At 41.1% G+C, this 20,059-nt stretch overlaps 1 protein-coding gene across 1 annotated transcript in view; it reads left to right on the top strand.

Annotated features, from left to right (window-relative positions):
• The window catches only part of ptpn11a (protein tyrosine phosphatase non-receptor type 11a), a 58,378-nt gene that overhangs the window by 14,725 nt on the left and 23,594 nt on the right, over nucleotides 1–20,059 (top strand). Inside the window, exons 3-9 of the mRNA XM_072587940.1 lie at nucleotides 127–321; nucleotides 3,248–3,440; nucleotides 5,848–5,964; nucleotides 9,304–9,417; nucleotides 11,124–11,220; nucleotides 11,756–11,835; nucleotides 15,861–16,019. Coding sequence (XP_072444041.1) covers nucleotides 127–321; nucleotides 3,248–3,440; nucleotides 5,848–5,964; nucleotides 9,304–9,417; nucleotides 11,124–11,220; nucleotides 11,756–11,835; nucleotides 15,861–16,019 — 955 coding nt within the window. The remainder of the gene's footprint in view (nucleotides 1–126; nucleotides 322–3,247; nucleotides 3,441–5,847; nucleotides 5,965–9,303; nucleotides 9,418–11,123; nucleotides 11,221–11,755; nucleotides 11,836–15,860; nucleotides 16,020–20,059) is intronic.

Consider the following 20,059-nt stretch of genomic DNA (forward strand, 5'->3'; position numbering starts at 1 on the left):
GATGTTACAAATCAAAGAACGACAAAGCCTAAAACGATTTGAAAACCAGAAAGGGCGAGAAATAAATTTGTTTAACTAAATAAAATGGTTGTAGTATGCATTAATCCATATGTTTTGATACCTCAGGCGAAATGGTGCAGTAACACACATTAAAATTCAGAATACAGGCGATTACTATGATTTGTACGGAGGAGAGAAATTTGCTACGCTGGCTGAGCTGGTGCAGTACTACATGGAGCACCATGGGCAACTCAAGGAAAAGAATGGCGATGTCATTGAACTAAAATACCCATTGAACTGTGCTGATCCTACCTCTGAGAGGTAAGCCGAGCCTTGTGCTGAACCGTGTGTGAGAGGGTTCCTGTTGACAATTACTGAGCATTATACTGTGATTATGAAGCTTGGAGTTTAGAACCAAATGTGTTTTAGGCTAGAATACTTACATGGATCCTTCTGTCACTCGTGACAAAATAAGCAATTTCCCTTTCATATTTTGTATTCGGCTTCTGTCATAAGGGAGTGAATTATGCTTTTGTCGGTAACTGTTTTAAGCCAAAAATAGTGCTTCCACGAAGTGGACAGTTATTTCCGGAGGAGATATTTTTATGCTGTTTCTTTATTACTTTTACTTTCATCCATTAGAATGATTCCAAGGAGAAAAAATATATTCTCTTTAGGGTACAATTATTGTATCTAGACGTAGTAAACAATACTATTACTTCATCTTTTTAATTCCTCTGTTGAAAATACAATGATATAGTAGTAATGCTCTTGAATTATTAATCCAGAAAATTTAGATTTCACCATAGTAATTTAAGAATGTAAATTTGATTTATTTAAACCTGGATTGAAAGGTTGGTACTTGTAAAATGACATGAAACAGTTTGGTTGTCATTAAAAACATCAAGTTGTCTATTAATTTTTTTTAGAAAAAGAAACCTGACTTTGCTTAATGGTAGTGCTTGCTTGCTTTTGGTTTATGTGTCAATGATTTGAACATGACTGTCCTCTTAATGGACTGGTTTGCTAGTGAGCCACTAATTTGTACACCTGCAACCAGAAGTGGGTGCAAAATGCAGCTCACAAATAAATGAAAATTAAAATATTGCTGCACTAAATACACAAGCTGGCACTATCGTTCATTTGGGATCAGGCAGTATATCTGCGCAGACACCAGGATAGAATCCCAAATGTAAGAATATGGGGTATGAGGTGATTAGGATTGTGACACATCCCTCAAAAGGAGTCTGTACTCTCAACAGCATGGATGTGGTGTCTGCCAAAATCAGGGATGTGCAGTGTGGGAATTATACAGCATACTAGTCCACAGAGGTTGCTGGAAGTTTGGCTAAACATATAACGCTGTCTTTTTTTTTCAAAGCAAAGGATAATGCATACACATTTTCTCCCCCACCCAGGGTTAAGCTCAATAATGAGAGTGTGAGGAAGCGTTGCCTTTCCATCTTGTCTACCAGGTTTCAGCATCAAGCACTCCTGTTTTAAGCATAATACAACTAATGGCAAATAAAGTGCTCTGCACAGTAATTCCCCTTAAGCTATCAACTGCCAGAAATAAACTCTGCTCTTAAGTGTATCAGTCCTAATTTTCACACTAGCTATCTTTAACACCATGTAAGAGTCATTCTTTTATGGCACCTTTTGTATTTTGAGTCGTGCTGTGTTGAAACTATCCCAGATGTAATTATTGTGTGTTGAGGCTAGCACATTGAGGAGACTTTCAACCTTTCATTCTCAGCTCGGTTCATATACGGATCTAAGATATGAGAAGGGAAGAGAAGATTAAAGCGTGTGTTTATATCATTTATTTCAGAAACTCCTTTCAGAGCCAACAAAGTGCTTTTGAACTTTGGCCTTTTCTGTGCTTTCCTGCATTAAAACAGGCAAATTGTGCTCAACGTATTCCCTTGAGCTACAGTCAAATAACTCCCCCGATAACTTGTTCGTGGCATGGCTAGCACACTGAGAGCTCGCTTGTTCCTCTCCAAATACTGTTATGGATTTCTTAAGCTTAGCAAGAATGTGCAATGTTTCAGTATAAAATCTCTATATTGGGCACATTTCTTCTTTATATCAGTGACCTATATTTGAAAAATTTGGCAGTGTAGTAAATAGCAAACGTGAACCAGACTCGAGGAAGATAAACACTTTTTTAATTATCCTGTATTTTTGATTGTGGACTGAAATGGGAAAAGGACTTTTTAAAACCAAAGATTGTGCAGGGAATGCTGCATCTTTAAAGCAAACTGAAATACTGTTCACACTTGTTTTTCAACCCATGGAGAAGACTGAAGGTGGTGATAGAGGATTATTATTTATACTGGAGGCCCATGACCATGGTGTGCTGCTAGGATTGGTTCTGGGTCCAAAACTAAAAGATGCCGGTTTAAGGTGAGAGGTTATAATTTTGAAATAAATAACAAGAGAGATAGAGGGGGAAATGAGAAATTTCTTCACAGTTAAGATCTGGAGAAATTTCCTGCAGATAGCAAAGTCAAATATTTGAAGTTTCAAAATACAATGAGTTACATGTACTTGAAACAATTTGCAGGAACGACGCTAGAGCATAAACTTACTTGAACAGTACTGACAGGATGGGCCAAATCGTGGCCATAGTACATGATAAGATTCTACAACAGAATGTGCAGGCAGTGCAATACAGAAAGACAAGCTCAAATGATGTTCCTGGTTCTCTGTTTGGGTCGAATTCTTGACTCAGCTGAAAGTGGTACTACTGAGCCACGGTTGACTGAGGGGTAGCAATTTTGTGCTGTTCCCTTCTGGCCATGCCTCTTGTTGTTTAAATCCTCTTTTCTCATTCCCCACTGTCCTCATTGGGTGATAACTGATTCATTTTTCTTTCCCATGTTGTGTTCTAATTGAGTGAGTGCAATGTAACTTAACTAAGGTGTGTCTGGGCAAACCTTTTCCCTTAGTAATTTGTTAATACTTCATGGTGACTAGTCAGAAATATGAATGCCGATGCGAGGAATTGTCATCTTAATACACCTGAGTACTACAGAATGCCCTTTTATGAAAAAGGTAAATTGAAAAGATTTAATTTCCAAAATTAAGTTCCAGTATGAATATTTTGAGCTTGGAGGAATTGCTTCTTGAACTTTCTTTGATACCTACTTGGAGCTATTGCTGAGACTTGAATTTGTCACATTTGTTTGTTGCGTAAACTGGTGTTGCTCTAGGTGGCTTAACTCTCTCCTTTTTGTGCAAGGTGGTTCCATGGACACCTCTCAGGAAAAGAGGCAGAGAAGCTGCTGACAGAGAAAGGAAAACCAGGAAGTTTCCTTGTGCGAGAGAGCCAAAGCCATCCAGGAGATTTTGTTCTGTCCGTGAGGACTGGCGATGATAAAGGAGAGAGCAGTGAGGGGAAGCCAAAAGTCACTCATGTAATGATCCGATGCCAGGTTAGTGACATTACTTCATACAATATTGTTACTTAAAATAGTAACCTGTTCATCCATCATGGGAAGTCGTTTAAATTCAATGGGCTTTTGAACAATTGCACTGTTTGCTCATGGTCATTAATGTTATTTGAGGCTGACAGGTGCTGACAAAGGTCGCAGTAATCTCTTAGTCAAAAGGTACACTTTGAGACTGCCAATACTGAGAGAGTGAACTATAAGTTTAGTATCTAATAAATACTCAAATCATATTTGACATGTAATTTCATTTTAGGATAATGGATAAGAGTAATGAAACTTCAGAGAGCAGATCTGCATTGTCTGATAGAATTTCTGAAGAACCCAACCACAAACCTTTGTCAGTACTTGTAGAGTTCTACTTGTTAAATTGCTTGGCTTTAATTGTATAAATAAGAGTGGGGGAGGAAGTAACCACTAGGATTCCTAACGTGACTTGAATAGTACATAGTTTTGCATTTGTGGAATTTTTCCTCATGAGATCTGAGGCATGTGCACAACGTCAAATGTGAGATTGTACACCTGAATATAATGTAACTACATATAGCTAACGTATCTGTTAATCATAGTGATTTCAGATTATGTTTATATATACATATCAAGAGTTAAACCGGGCATAATTTTAAAGTTGCAAAGTTCAAAATGCAGAAATATGATAAAAGGAAGGATAGAGCTACAGCTTTTAGAGGGGAACGTACGTTTGAAATGGGCAGACAGATGGGAAATGAAATTTAAGACAACTTGGAAGTTACTAATTTTGTAATGAAATGACAGACTTTGAACTGAACAGTACAATTTTAAAGGGAGTGCAGGATGGGGGGGGTGGCGAGGAGAGGAGAGAGAGAAAAACATATAAGGTGTTGAGAGGGGAAAAGCAAAGAAATTAGGACAAATGAAGTAGCCACATCGAAGAAGTGGCCCAGGCACCATGGATCAAATGCCTGCTTGTGTTGTCTAATTCTGAAACTCTGTATAATGAGTTTGTAACATTCTTGAGAATCTAACAGCTCTTTTTAATACTATTCTTTTCTCAAGTGCAGATCCAGCAGACATTGTAGGTCAAAAACAATTTCAAAAAGGAGAAAGCTATCCATTGCTGTGGAGGATCATATTTAAAAGTGCCTCAATTTTGCTACCGTTGCCTAAATTTCCTCAAGGGCTAGAAAGGGAAAGAAAATTGAATCGACAAAGTAAATTAGCAGCTAAAGACCTCTTCTGTGTCCTACATTTTACCTTTGGAGATTCAGGTTTTCTTTTAATTGTTAGAATATTTTTAAGTTGGAGGTACCCAACAGTTGTCTTATTGAGTTCAGTGGATTTTATATTCATTACTCTTGCTCTCAAAAGCACGCATCTATGCTTGCTGTGCTTCACCCAACAACGTGCATTCTCTCGAAGTTGATGGTCATAGACAGTGGTATCTGTGTAATTATGTAGGTTAGCTGAATCAGTATAGTTACAAGGGACTATCAATGTTACAGAATCCAGGATACAGCTGTTAATCACATTTGATAAACTCAGTTAGGTATAAATTCCAGATGCAAAGTGACACACTGCATCAGTGAGTGCAAGATGGATCTGAATCTTGCTCATTAGTGTTGTCCTTTTTAGGCTGACTGAGGCCTAGTATTATCCAGATGCTGTATGGTGTATTCACAAAATGAGTTGATATTTGTGCTTGGATTATTGCCAGCACAGCAGGCAAGCAAATTTGCTAATTTAACTTGCAGAATTTATTGTTTAATGCTTTCCTTAAGGATATGATCTGAATGATGAAGTGGGCTTTGTATGAGATGCATCAACCCCCCCCCCCCCCACCCCCCGTCCCGGCCCAGATGTATTGTCTGAAGTAAAATAACTGTTCTGCTGGTACCTATTGTAATACACTGAGCTCTCTGCTCCCTACCCCATTCCAAGGCAAACTCCATGCTACTAAATTCCAGGCATTTGGCATAATTTAAAATACACACTTGTATGAATCAACTCATGAAAACAATATCCCAATTTAATGCAAAAAAAATCTCCAAAACATCATATCTCTTTTATTTTGATATTGTTATTAATGGATGTCTGGAAATACTGACTTTAGGATTACAATTCATCCAAGAGCAAAGCTTGAAGTGAAATGTGTTCCATAAGTATGCTTTAGTTTAAAAGATAAAGAGGACAGTCTTGTGTTTTCTGATCAAAGAAATCACCGTCAAATGAAAGGGGTCTGGGAACTAGCAATGTCATTTGAGTTTATTGTACTTTTACCAGGCTGAATCTTAACCCATGCGTGTTCTAAGTGATTAGACTATTTTTGTGTCCATTTCAGTAACTGGTCTTAAACCCTATCCAGGCAGGTTGATTAAATGAAGCTCAAGATGTTTATTCTCTCCTCCCCATTCAGGATGGGAAATACGATGTTGGTGGAGGGGAGAAGTTTGACTCCTTGACAGACCTGGTGGAACACTACAAAAAGAACCCTATGGTGGAAACCCTGGGCACTGTCTTGCAGCTCAAGCAGGTAAGGTATTCTGAGCTGCTGTGATTTGAAAGGAAAGCAATATCGCATGAGAAACATTCAGTTTAGGAGCCTGCATTGTTTTTCGCTTAATGTGTACAGTAAGAGGTTCTGCTCAGTATTGCATTGCTCTAGTATTGGCACTAGAGGGCACAATTGGCTGTTATAAGCTTGCTTCAACATTAAAGACTGATCAGGGTTTACACTGTCGCTTGCATCAATAATGACGTATGTGAGGTCCTGCCTGAGCTTAATTCTTCTTTCCTGCTCTTTTAATTTTTGTGAAGGGTTAAGCACGTAAAAGGAGGCAATATTCTTGCTTTCCCAGTGGAATATTGAGAAATTTGAACAGTGGACACTGAACATTGTTGCATCATAGTTGTTAGTGGGTATCATTGGCAAAGCTGTATAAGAGAACTGCAATCTGAGGAATAGGGGAGATGACTATTTTAACAGTAATGTCACTGGGCACCAGGTACTCATGTTCACACTGTTGGAATGTGGGCTAAAAAATTCAATCATTTTGAAATTAAAAATTGAAAACTTGTCTGAATAATAATGATGATTAAACTATTGTCATTAAAGCCCATCTAGTTTACTCTGGCCTGCATGTAACTGTCAACCAACAGCAATGTAGTTGACATTGAACTGGCCTAACATACAACTCAATTGTACTGGACCTAAGCCAAAATAGTCTCACCAGATAGATGCTGATGTCCTTAAACCACTGCAGTCCAAGTATTCCTTATCTACTTGTTCAGAGATGTTATATTACATATCTCTGGCGTATGTGAGGTTCGAACCCAGGCCACCTGGCTCAGAGGTAGTGACACTGCCACTCTATCACAAGAACCCTCTTAAAATAAAGTTTGTCTTTTAAAATATGTGGACAAAGACAGCAACTTTCCCAATGAACTTAGGTCCAGAAATGGAGAGACTATCACTGCACCACAAGAGAGGGCACCATCACCACCTTTATTTTTAAAAGGTAAAAGCAAGGACTGCAGATGCTGCTACATTGATGACTGCATTGGCGCCACCTCGTGCTCCCGCGAGGAGGTTGAGCAACTCATCAACTTCACCAACACATTCCACCCCGACCTTAAATTCACCTGGACCATCTCTGACACCTCGCTCCCCTTCCTGGACCTCTCCATCTCCATTAATGACAACCGACTTGACAGTGACATTTTTTACAAACCTACCAACTCCCACAGCTACCTGGATTACACCTCTTCCCACCCTACCTCCTGCAAAAATGCCATCCCGTATTCCCAATTCCTCCGCCTCTGCCGTATCTGCTCCCAGGGGGACCAGTTCCACCACAGAACACACCAAATGGCCTCCTTCTTTAGAGACCGCAATTTCCCTTCCCATGTGGTTGAAGATGCCCTCCAACTCATCTCGTCCACATCCCGCACCTCCGCCCTCAGACCCCACCCCTCCAACCGTAACAAGGACAGAACGCCCCTGGTGCTCACCTTCCACCCTACCAACCTTTTTCATAAACCAAATCATCCACCCGACATTTCCGCCACCTCCAAAAAGACCCCACCACCAGGGATATATTTCCCTCCCCACCCCTTTCCGCTTTCCACAAAGACCATTCCCTCCGTGACTACCTGGTCAGGTCCACACCCCCGAAAAACCCACAATTCTGTCCTGGCACCCTCCCCTGTCACCACAGGAATTTCAAAACCTGCGCCCACACCACCTCCCTCACCTCCATCCAAGGTCCTAAAGGAGCCTTCCACATCCATCTAAGTTTCACCTACACATCCACCAATATCATTACTTGTATCCGTTGCTCCCGATGCGGTCTCCTCTACATTGGGGAAACTGGATGCCTCCTCGCAGAGCGTTTTAGGGAACATCTCCGAGACACCCGCACCAATCAACCCCACCGCCCTGTGGCCCAACATTTCAACTTCCCCTCCCACTCTGCTGAGGACATGGAGGTCCTGGGCCTCCTTCACTGCCGCTCCCTCACCACCCAATGCCTGGAGGAAGAACGCCTCATCTTCCACCTTGGAACACTTCAACCCCAGGGCATCAATGTAGGTTTCACCAGTTTCCACATTTCCCCTTTTCCCACCTCATCCCAGCTCCAACCTTCCAGCTCAGCACCATCTCCATGACCTGTCCTACCTGCCTATCTTCCTTCCCACCTACCCACTCCACCTTCCTCTCTGACCTATCACCTCCATCCCCACCCCCATTCACCTATTGTGTTCTATGCTACTTTCTCTCCACCCTGGAGGCTTCCTGCCTCTATTCCTGATGAAGGGCTTTTGCCCGAAATGTCGGTTTTCCTGTTCCTTGGATGCTGCCTGACCTGCTGTGCTTTTCCTGCACCGCTCTTGTCTAATTTTTTTTAAATCAACCTGTTCGGAGGTATTACACCACACCTCTGGAGCAGGTGGGACTTGAATAAAGACGTCCAGATCCAGGGATAGGGATGCTACCACTGTGCCGCAAGACTCCCTCCCCCATCAGCATCTGTTTTTATATTATTGACCTATTTTTCGAGCCATGTTATTGCACACCAAAGGGCAACTAGGGATGGCCAACAGGCTTTCCCTGCAGTAACCACAGCTCATGAGAGAATGAAAGGAAGCTTGTGGGAGGAGGAAACAAAACTGAGTAGAACAAGGGTATTGCAACAAGATGAATTCCTAGTTGATAATTACATTTGCCAACTCTAGACACATCATGCTCATCAAAAAAGTAATTAGTCTTTTGTTACTGTTTTTCTCATTACAATCAATGTTGAAATGAATAGATGTGTTTCACAACGCCGATGATTTCCAATTAAAGATTAGATTTAGTGTAATAAGCAGACTGCTTCGGGGGGGGTTTATGCAGATTGATTCCTAATAAGCTAATATGTGTCTTCGGTATGATTTGAATAGAGCTCTGCTTGCAAGACCAGTATAGTGTTTATTAATGTCATTTTACTTGAAATGCAAAGTGAAGTGTTTTGCCCAAACAATGCATTAAAATATCTTTTTACCTTTAAATTGTAGCTGGAGACAAGTCCAGTATTTAGTCTTGCAGAGAGGAATTTGCATTGCAGTACATTGTGAAAAGACACGGAAAAGAATATGCTAGTATGGCAGTGACTGGATTATGCATTTTGGAAATAACTATTTTCCTGGATCCATCCTGCCCCCTACCCTATATGCCTAAGCAGCCAGTGAATTTCTACTAATGTAACATTGTCTCTGTCTTATACAGACCAGCTCATAGAAAATGCGAAGAAATATCAGGAAGATGTAGAATGCAAGAGGTGGGACCAGTCTGCTTGCAAAAGTGTTTTAATCTGTCTGTTTGCCCCTGTAGCCATTAAACACAACACGAATTAATGCAGCTGAGATCGAGAGCAGAGTGAGGGAACTGAGCAAACCAGCTGAGATGATGGACAAGGTGAAGCAGGGCTTCTGGGAAGAGTTTGAGGTAATTCCTTCTCACTTTTGCGTGGTTTAAAATACATTGGACAAGAACTAGTGATGTCTGTGTCTAGGTTTCACTCCAGCTGATGAAATGTGACCCCCTTCTCTGAATCAAAGTTGTGATATTTCACTTCCTTAAATATGAATTTTAGTGAACATTAGAACTGCTGTCAAAGGTCAGTGTGTTAGATATTTATGCTTATCTGTAATTTTATTTTTCTTTAAATTCTTAAAACTCTCGATGTCTTCAGAAGCTGTAAAGAGTACTGGGAGATTAAAAGGGCAAGAATATTAATTACAAATTGCAATTTGTGACTCTTGTTAATTCAGCATCCTTGTCTGGTCAGGATCAGTAAATCCTCCAAGTCAACACTGATACTTTGTGTCTCAATGAAAAGACCATTAGAAAGGGGAGGAAAAAAACATGTTAATAATTCTTTCTAACCAGTCATAGTCATAGAGATGTACAGCATGGAAACAGACCCACCCGTCCATGCCGACCAGATATCCCAACCCAATCTAGTCCCACCTGTCAGCACCCGGCCCATATCCCTCCAAACCCTTCCTATTCATATACCCATCCAAATGCCTTTTAAATGTTGCAATTATACCAGCCTCCTCCAATTCCTCTGGCAGTTCATTCCATACATGCACTACCCTCTGCGTGAAAAAGTTGCCCCTAAGGTCTCTCTTCATATCTTTCCTCTCTCGCCCTAAACCTATGCCCTCTAGGAAATCTCGCAGGTGAATAGGTGTCAAGTAAAATTAAATATTTTTCAATGTACATTTTATTTTTTAATTATTCACTGCCAAACACATTCGTTTTATTTCAGCTCCTACATTATCGTGGTGCAGAATTTTGAATATGTAATTCCTAGAAATTTGAAAACTGAGCAGAATAAAATCTGAAAAAAACAAAAAACACAGGAATTACTGTACATGGTGGGACCTGTAAGCAGAAATAAAAGATGAATATTTTGAGTGCACAATCCTTCATGATTCTGAATAAGGACATTTCTCTGTGTATTGACTTGTGCTGGCCTGATTTTATGTTTCCATTATTTTCTTTCTTTAATGCACTGGGCCGTGCTGCATGCACTTGGGTCCTGCTGTGTGTGCATTTTTCTAAAGGTCAATTTTTTTCTAATGTGTGTTTTGGATGACATTACAGAGAACACAGATGTTTTGAGTTCAAGATCATCAATGTTCTGAGCATTCTGTCAGTTCAACAATCCCTTGAGTGACTTGTGAATGACAGCCAGCTGTTATCCTCTGTCAAACTATCTACATTCCTGCCAATCCATTTCCCTGAGTCTGGCAGTAGTGCAGCCAATCTGCCATAGTTGATGATTTTACTGAAATGAACACTTGGGTTCAATTTCTAAAGTCCTATAATTTTAAAACCTAGTAATTTTTATCACCTGATCTTTATTTTTTTCTCTCTCCACTCTATATTTCTGGATTTGTTCCATTAACGTTAGATGCCATGCTCCGCATGCCCCAAGTGAGCGTTTCTACACAGTCCAGTTTGTACAGGGAGTCGCAATGATTTAGCATTCTAAAGGATGCAGGGCTCCTTTAATAGTGAACAAAAATGTAGCTGCATGTTCTTAGTGCCTGTTCGTGGAAGGGTGTTATGGTCAATTGTGGTTTGGTTATCATAAATTATTTAAATTTTTGGCTGTTCGACCTGAATCTATTCTGTTCCAGACACTACAACAACAAGAGTGTAAACTTCTCTACAGTCGAAAGGAAGGACAGCGAGCAGAAAATAAAAACAAAAATCGCTACAAGAACATTCTGCCCTGTAAGTATTGACTGACCTAATCCATTATGTAGTTTTATTTCCTCCTCTACTATTTGTGCTAGTTGCATTAGTGACATATTTTGTGACTGCTAACTTTGTCCACCATTGTGTAATTGCCAGTCTAAGCCAGTTAGCTTTCTGGTGTAGATAGTCTTTCTACCAAGCCTGTCTTGTTAGTTATCTTCGCAGACAATGCTTAACATAGTAGTCCTTTCAAGGCTGAATGACTAACTTGTGACACAATGACACCAACAGCATGTGATCAATTTCTGCACTGGCTGAGGGTTACCATGAAGGACACGCCTCCTCAGCCTCTCCCCTTGCCTGAGGTATGGTGACCCTTGGGTTAAGCCACCACTAGTCGGTGTCTCTGTTTTGGGAGAGCAGCCCTATAGTCTAAGACTATGGTAACTGACCTTTTTAGTCTTTGAAGCTACAGTTGAGAGAGGGAAAATGATTCCATTTTAATTCTCTAAGTTGCCTAACAAATTTTTATGCCATTCCTCATTAAATATCAATAATTTCTTCCTTCTAGTTGATCACACTCGAGTAGTCCTACACGATGGAGATGTGACTGAATCTGGTTCCGATTACATCAATGCCAATTTCATAATGGTAAGTATTTAATCAGCATATAGCTTGACTTAGAATTTACATCAAACACTTAATGTTTTTAAAAATGTAGAAGTTGGATGACACCTCAGTTGGATTGAGGGGGAATAACTTTTTGCGTCAATGTTTACAACTGGTAGATGGTAACATACGAGAGGGATGTTGGAATTGTTGTTGTAGTAGTTCACTGGATAAAGATTTTTTTTTAAAATGCCGAAGTCAGCAAATACATCATCTGGTCTTGAACTTGAGCACCTTAAATCAAATAACGTCAGAGCAGGTGACAGACTCTGCCGTTTTTTAATCCTCCTTAAAGATGCAAATAATGCTGGAAAATAATCAATGTAATGGCTCTTTTCATTATGGAGACTAGGATAGGTTGCATAATATAGATTACTTAATTTGTCACTAGTTACGGCAGTCTCTTAGAATGCATTCATTTGGATCAAATTAGTGAATCTTTCAGGATAATTAGAATTGAGCTGCAGACATGGTATTGTTAACAGGTAATCATGGAAAAATTAGAGTGCAGTGGTTGAGATATATTTGTATTTTCAAAAGGCATTCAATGTAATCTTTTCATTATTTTTTCACAGAGCATTTATTACCCATATCCATTTGCCCTGGAGAAAGAAGTAGTGAGCTTATGGTGTATTTCTCCAGACTGCTGATAGGTAGAGAAATTCAGGCTTTTGACCTAAAGATGAAAGAATGGCAAAAGGTTATCGAGTCAGAATGATATCGACCTTAGACGATCTTGAAGGTGGTGATGTTGCTATGCACCTTGTCTTGATAGGAGGTAGAGGTCTCAGGTTTGACAGGTGCTGCTGAAGAAGCCTTGGTGAGTTTTTCCATTCATTTTGTTGATGGTGCACACGATAGTAACAGTGCCAAGTGGGGCTGGGGGTAAATGTTTGAGGCGATGGATATGAATCAAGGATAAAACTTGCCAAAACCATATATGGTATAAGTCTGACCACACCTAAAATACTGTAAGCAGTTTTAGTCCCCTTATCCAAGAAACGATATACAGACATTGAAGGCAGTTTGCCAGAGAATGTTCTCTAGGTTGATGCTGACAATGGCGGGAATCCTCTTATGAGGAGAGATTGAGTAGTGGCCCTATACTGACTAGAGTTTAGAAGCATGAGAGGTGACCTTATTAAAACCTACAAAAAATCTTAGGGTGCTTGACAGGTCAGATGCTGAGCAGTTGTTTCCATTCGGATCAGAGAACATAACCTCAGAGTAAAGGATCACCCACTTAAAACAGATGAGGACTTTCTCCTGAGGGTAGCAAATGTGTGGAATTATTTACAGTATTGGGCTGTAGAGGTTAGGTCAGTGAGTTTATCAAGGCTGAGACAGACCAATTTTAATCATTAAGAGAATCAGGGTTATCGGGGAAAGGCAAGAAAGTTGAGTTGAGGGTCTTCAGATCAGCCATGATCTCATTGAATGAGTAGATTCGATGGGCTAAATGGTGTATTTCTGCTCTTATTACATCTTGTGTTCTCAGCAGTGTCTTGTGGGGCACCAGTTGCCAAGTCCTGCCAATTAAAGAAAAGACTCCTTTCTAAGTATTTTTTGCCAGCCAATCTTCTATCTATGCAAGTATATCACTCTCTACGCCATTTGTTTCTACATTGCACAATAAAATCTGATGTGATTCCTTGTCAAATGCCTTTTGTATACTCAAGAATGTGAACAGGCTCCCTCTATCCACTCTGTTATTCCTTCAAAAAAAAACTTATACAACTTGATTTAACCTGACTTCCCTTTCCCAAAGCCATGCTGACTATTTCTGGTTGTCTTGAAATTTTCCAAATACTAAACTATAACCTTTTTAACAATTAGTTTGCATGCCTTTCCCTTGGTAAACATTGAGCCCAACTGGCTTATCGTTTTCTGCTTTCTGCCATCTTCATGAACTGAGGGGTTCTATTTAGTACATTTCAGACTGGTGAAATCTTTCCAGAATTCTGAAAAGTTTGGAAACCAACACTAAAGCGTTTATCACCCCTTTGGCCACCTCCTAAGCCCATAAGTTGAAGTCCACCAGCACCCAGGGACTTGTCAACCTTCAACTCCATCAGTTTGTTCCTTACTGTTTCCCTTCTAATTTCATCAAGTTCCTCTCTTCTGTCCACCATCTGATTTACAGTTATTACTAGGATGTTTTGATATACTCTGTAGAGAAGACAGCAAAATATTTTTTCACTTCATCTTCCTTTTTTTTTATTCGTTCTTAACTTCCCATTCTCACTCTTTAGAGGACCATCACTAACTTTATATTTTTTCCTTTGTAGATACCTGTAAAAACTTGTATCTATTTTTAAAAATTATAGGTAGTCTCACTTATTCTGATTTATTTCTCCTAATTAACCCTTTAATTATTCTCTAATATCTTTATATTCTCACCAGTCACCTAAACCTACTACTCATCTTTGCATAATTTTGATTTCTGCCCTTTTTTAATGGTGAAGATCTTGTTCTAATACCAATAAATGATGAGCTCAGAATAGTTCAAGACTGAGACAGCCACTGTCTGGCACCTGTAAAGCTCAAATGTCAACCTAGCCTGAATTTGTCCAAGTCTCACTGTATGTGGGTAAAGACGACTTCATTATCTGATTTATTTTCAGATTCAGTGGTGGGATGTGGGCATCTCTGGGGATGGCCAACATTTATTGCTCAAAGGTCAGTTAAGACTCAATCCATTGCTGTGTGTCTGGAGTCAGGTGTCAGCCAGAGCAGTTATGGGCAGTGGGTTTCCTTCTCTAAAAGGTATTAGTGAATCTGAATAGTTGGAGTTGAATACTGTAACCAACAGCAAACATCCCAATTTCTGACATTGTTGGAATGAAGGCCACTTAATGAAGTGTGGAATATCTGCAACGATGTGCTGGGTTGAGATGATTAGCCTCCACCAATCATGACTATCTTCCTTTGTGTTAGACATAATTCTAGCCAGTGGAAAGTTCTACCTACTGCCATGCAGTTCCTCTTGACTTCAATTTTATTAAGATTTTTCGAGATTGTGTTCTCTCAAATGTTGTCTTAACATCAATAGCAAATTGTTTATGACTCTTTGGAGACTTGGAGTCTTGTTGGAAAAATTCAGATATCTGGTAGATGAAGAAATATAGTAGGATAAATACAACAATGGCCAACAATGCAGTTCAAAAGAAATAATGTTTGAAATGATGTTCCCTAAGATGTGCAGATGGCCTTGTTTAGTTTTCCATTATACAAAGGCAAATGCAAATTCCAGCATTCCTATCTTATAAAAAATTTCAAATCCCTTCAGGGACATGCAAGTAAAATGGTTGCTAAGCCAAAGTAGGAGAAATGGAGGGCTAGAGCTTGGTAACGAGGCTGGATTTTAAAGAACAAAATAAGCATGGCTGTTTTGCAAGAACATTTTGAAGTTTCGGGCTACATGCTTGACAATGGTGAAGCAAAAAACTTTATCTGGGAGGAGGAATCCATGGGAGAACAATGCTATGGCATTGTGCCCTGGCCAAATCTTTCCTTGAACCAACATTGACAGCCAAGTTGCTAACCACTTGTTGGCTGTTTGTGTAGAAATACAATTTACTTGAACAAGCACAGCTCAATTAACTAATTGACTAGAAATATTTGTGATATACTAATCACATAACATAATTCTTTAAAGTGTACTTTCGAACACTAATCAGCTCCTAAGCACATGACAATTGTGATTTCATCTTATGTAGGCAAAATGTTTAATATATTCTTCATCAAATCTTTTCTTCACTTTCTTACTGTTGATCCCCAGTCGCTTTAATTTGGCTTTAATTTGCATTGTCAGAAAGCCTTTGAAATAAAACTACTGTCTTCTCAGGTGGATGTGTGCAGCATAGAACCCCATTAAACAAATCTTGATTTTTGTAACTGATCTTACAAAATAATAGAATCGTGCTGGTGACTCTTGCTCTTTAATCAAACAGAGCTGTAAATCAGGACTGACTCGTTAATACATCGTATTCATCTGTTTAACTCAGCATGACATTGAAAGCAATCGAACCACTACAAAACCAAAGAAGAGTTACATTGCTACGCAGGGCTGTTTGCAGAACACGGTGAATGACTTCTGGAGGATGGTTTTTCAAGAAAACTCAAGTGTAATAGTCATGACTACAAAAGAAGTGGAACGAGGAAAAGTAAGTTTAATTAAATACCAGATTTATTGTTAGCTGTCACAATGGAGTGTGGTTAACCTTTTAAAATCCTGAGGACCAGACCATTGAGTGGGGTGTTGGAGATATCATAATCACTTTTTAAATATATTCCTCCATCTGGCAAGCATATAATCTGCGTCAAGTACAGTAAGCTACCTCTACATTTTACTGCTGCATTTTTCACATCTATTATATTGATTCTCTTTTGTTATCTATTAGCAACTCGGAAGATAGACATTAGGCTAGTACAGAGAGTGTGTTACAGACAGCCTTGAATTCGCCTTAATTCAGTTTATATCTACTAATTTGGAGCAAGATTTGCCACATACTGACCTAGCTGGCTGAGATAGAACTATTTGCTGAGTAACATGTTGTTGAAATTGCATCTGCTTGATTTCCATATGAACACTCATCTTGTCTGTTTAATTTTCTAAAAGTAAACTGTCATGTATTCCATATTGCCTGCGTATGACATTATAAAAATATTCATGTTGCAGATAATATGTTGACTTCTGATTCTCAATGGAACTTAGTTTCTTTTTTGTTGAGTCCAAAATGTCTATATCATTTTGCAGTGAATAACGTTGAGTATATACTCAATCAATGGGTGGTTTGGTCTCCAACGTATAAGGATTGTGTGAACCCCAGCTCTTGAATTCTCTCTCGTGCTCCCTTGCATGCACACGAACTCTGGACCAAGAGATAATATTCAGGGCAAGCCTGAAGCGAGAACGCTGAGCTAAGAATTGAAATCTTGTGGAAAATTTTTTTAATGCGGATTTAAAACATTTGATGTGTAAGTTATGATAGCTCAGCCCATGCAAGAGTTATTGTATCTCAGCTTCACCATAGTGTGGAAATAAGAGTGAGCGAATGCACCTGTGACTTGAAATTATCCTTGTACATCACAGTTATCATTAAATAAAAGCCAAGAATCTTTTCTAATGTGAAATTGAACTACATTTTTCATGTCACATTTTTGCTACTGCTATGATAATCTGGTTAATTACTCGTTAGTAAACTGTCACGGTATCTGGCTCCTCCCACTATCCCAGGCAGCATGGTGGCTCAGTGGTTAGCAGTGGACCTGGGTTCGATTCCATCCTTGGGTGAAGTTTGCACATTTTCCCCATGTCTGTGTGGGTTTCCTCCCACAGTCCAAAGTTCTGCAGGTTAGGTGGGTTGGGAATGCTAAATTGACCAGAGGGTCCAAGGGTGTGCCGGCTCGGTGGGTTAGGCATGGGAAATGCAGGGTCATAGGGATAAGGAATCAGGATGGATCTGAGTGGGGATTGGAGGATCGATTATAGGCCGAATGGCCACCTTCCACACTCTAAGGATTCTATGATTTAGTGATCATGGAATCTCAAAACAGCAAAGATGAATATAATTTTGCAGATAAATGTCAGTTTTGGGTCATAGAATAATTCATTGGATGATTTGTATAGTTGGGGTGCATGGAAAGTAAAACCATTTTTCTGAAAGAGTTCAGTGCCCTGATCACCTGAGCAGTGGGTAAACTACAGATGGTAAAATAACAATTAGCAGAGCTGTCTTCATTGGCAGAGAAATCATAGTGGATCACAAATTGATCAGTTGTACTACTTTCGCATTGCATTTACAGGAACATTTGCATTGCATTTCTAGGGATGAAGTCATTAACATGGTCAGGAGTGCAGTCAGGGAGATGAAGACACCAGGTCTAGGCTTCACTTTCTCAAGTACCTTTGCTATTTACACACCAAAGTAGTGACAGAACTAAAGGCTGAAATTTAGTTAAGTTTATTTTGGGGCATTTCAGATTTGGGCAAGTAAGATGGGATTCATTAACCCTATATATACTATCTCTATATATTAGCCCTATATATGCTATCCCTATATATTGACTCTATACATGCTATGTGAAAGTGAGGACTGCAGATGCTGGAGATCAGAGCTGAAAATGTGTTGCTGGAAAAGCGCAGCAGGTCTGGCAGCATCCAAGGAACAGGAGAATCGACGTTTCGGGCATGAGCCCTTCAGGAATGAGGAGAGTGTGCCAAGCAGGCTAAGATAAAAGGTACAGAGGAGGGACTTGGGGGAAGGGCATTGGAAATGCAATAGGTGGAAGGAGGTTAAGGTGAGGGTGATAAGGGGAGGGTGATAGGCCAGAATGGGAGTGGGGGCAGAGAGGTCAGGAAGAAGATTGCAGGTTAGGAAAGTGATGCTGAGTTCGAGGGTTGGGACTGAGACAAGGTGGGGGGGGAGGGGAAATGAGGAAACTGGAGAAATCAGAGTTCATCCCTTGTGGTTGGAGGGTTCCTAGGCAGAAGATGAGGCGCTCCTCCTCCAGCCGTCGTGTTGCTATGGTCTGGCGATGGAGGAGTCCAAGGACCTACATGTCCTTGGTGGAGTGGGAGGGGGAGTTGAAGTGTTGAGCTACAGGGTGGTTGGGTTGGTTGGTGCGGGTGTCCCGGAGGTGTTCTCTGAAACGTTCCGCAAGTAGGTGGCCTGTCTCCCCAATATTAGTTTAGATTTTTTTTAGATTACTTAGTGTGGAAACAGGCCCTTCGGCCCAACAAGTCCACACCGCCCCGCCGAAGCGCAACCCACCCATACCCCTACATCTACCCCTTAGCTAACACTACGGGCAATTTAGCATGGCCAATTCACCTGACCTGCACATCTTTGGATTGTGGGAGGAAACCGGAGCACCCGGAGAAAACCCACGCAGACACTGGGAGAACGTGCAAACTCCACACAGTCAGTCGCCTGAGGCAGGAATTGAACCCGGGTCTCTGGCGCTGTGAGGCAGCAGTGCTAACCACTGTGCCACCGTGCCAATATAGAGGAGACCACATTGGGTTCAGCGGATGCAGTAAGTGATGTATGTGGAGGTGCAGGTGAATTTGTGGCGGATATGGAAGGATCCCTTGGGGCCTTGGAGGGAAGTGAGGGGGGAGGTGTGGGCGCAAGTTTTGCATTTCTTGCGGTTGCAGGGGAAGGTGCCGGGAGTGGAGGTTGGGTTGGTGGGGGGTGTGGACCTGACAAGGGAGTCACTGAGGGGGTGGTCTTTTCGGAACGCTGATAGGGGAGGGGAGGGAAATATATCCCTGGTGGTGGGGTCCGTTTGGAGGTGGCGGAAATAACGATGGATGGTATGATGTATGTGAAGGTTGGTGGAGTGGTAGGTGAGGACCAATGGGGTTCTGTCCTGGTGGCGATTGGTGGGCCAGGGCTCAAGGGCGGAGGAGCGGGACGTGGAGGAGATGCGGTGGAGAGCATCATCGATCACGTCTGGGGGAAAATTGCGGTCTTTGAAGAAGGAGGCCATCTGGGTTGTACAATATTGGAACTGGTCCTCCTGGGAGCAGATGCGGCGGAGACGAAGGAATTGGGAATATGGGATGGCCTTTTTACAGGGGGCAGGGTGGGACGAGGTGTAGTTCTAGGTAGATGTGGGAGTCGGTCGGTTTATAGTAAATGTCGTGTTGATTCGGTCGCCCAAGGTAGAAATGGAGAGGTCTAGGAAGGGGAGGGAGGAGTCTGAGACGGTCCAGGTAAATTTGAGGTCGGGGTGAAAGGTGTTGGTAAAGTGGATGAACTGTTCAACCTCCTCGTGGGAGCACGAGGTAGCGCCGATACAGTCATCGATGTCACGGAGGAAAAGGTGGGGGTTGGTGCCAGTGTAGCTGCGGTGGTCCTCCTGGGATCAGCTACACTGGCACCGCCCCCACCTTTTCCTCCGTCTCAGACTCCTCTCTCCCCTTCCTAGACCCCTCCATTTCTATCTCGGACGACCGAATCAACACTGACATTTACTATAAACCGACCGACTCCCACAGCTACCTAGATTACACCTCCTCCCACCCTGCTCCCTGTAAAAATGCCATCCCATATTCCCAATTCCTTCGTCTCCACCGCATCTGTTCCCAGGAGGACCAGTTCCAATACTGTACAACCCAGATGGCCTCCTTCTTCAAAGATTTCCCCCCAGACGTAATTGATGATGCTCTCCACCGCATCTCCTCCACATCCCGCTC

The sequence above is a fragment of the Chiloscyllium punctatum genome, chromosome 17 (assembly GCF_047496795.1).
Source record: "Chiloscyllium punctatum isolate Juve2018m chromosome 17, sChiPun1.3, whole genome shotgun sequence".
NCBI classification, from domain to species: Eukaryota; Metazoa; Chordata; class Chondrichthyes; order Orectolobiformes; family Hemiscylliidae; genus Chiloscyllium; species Chiloscyllium punctatum.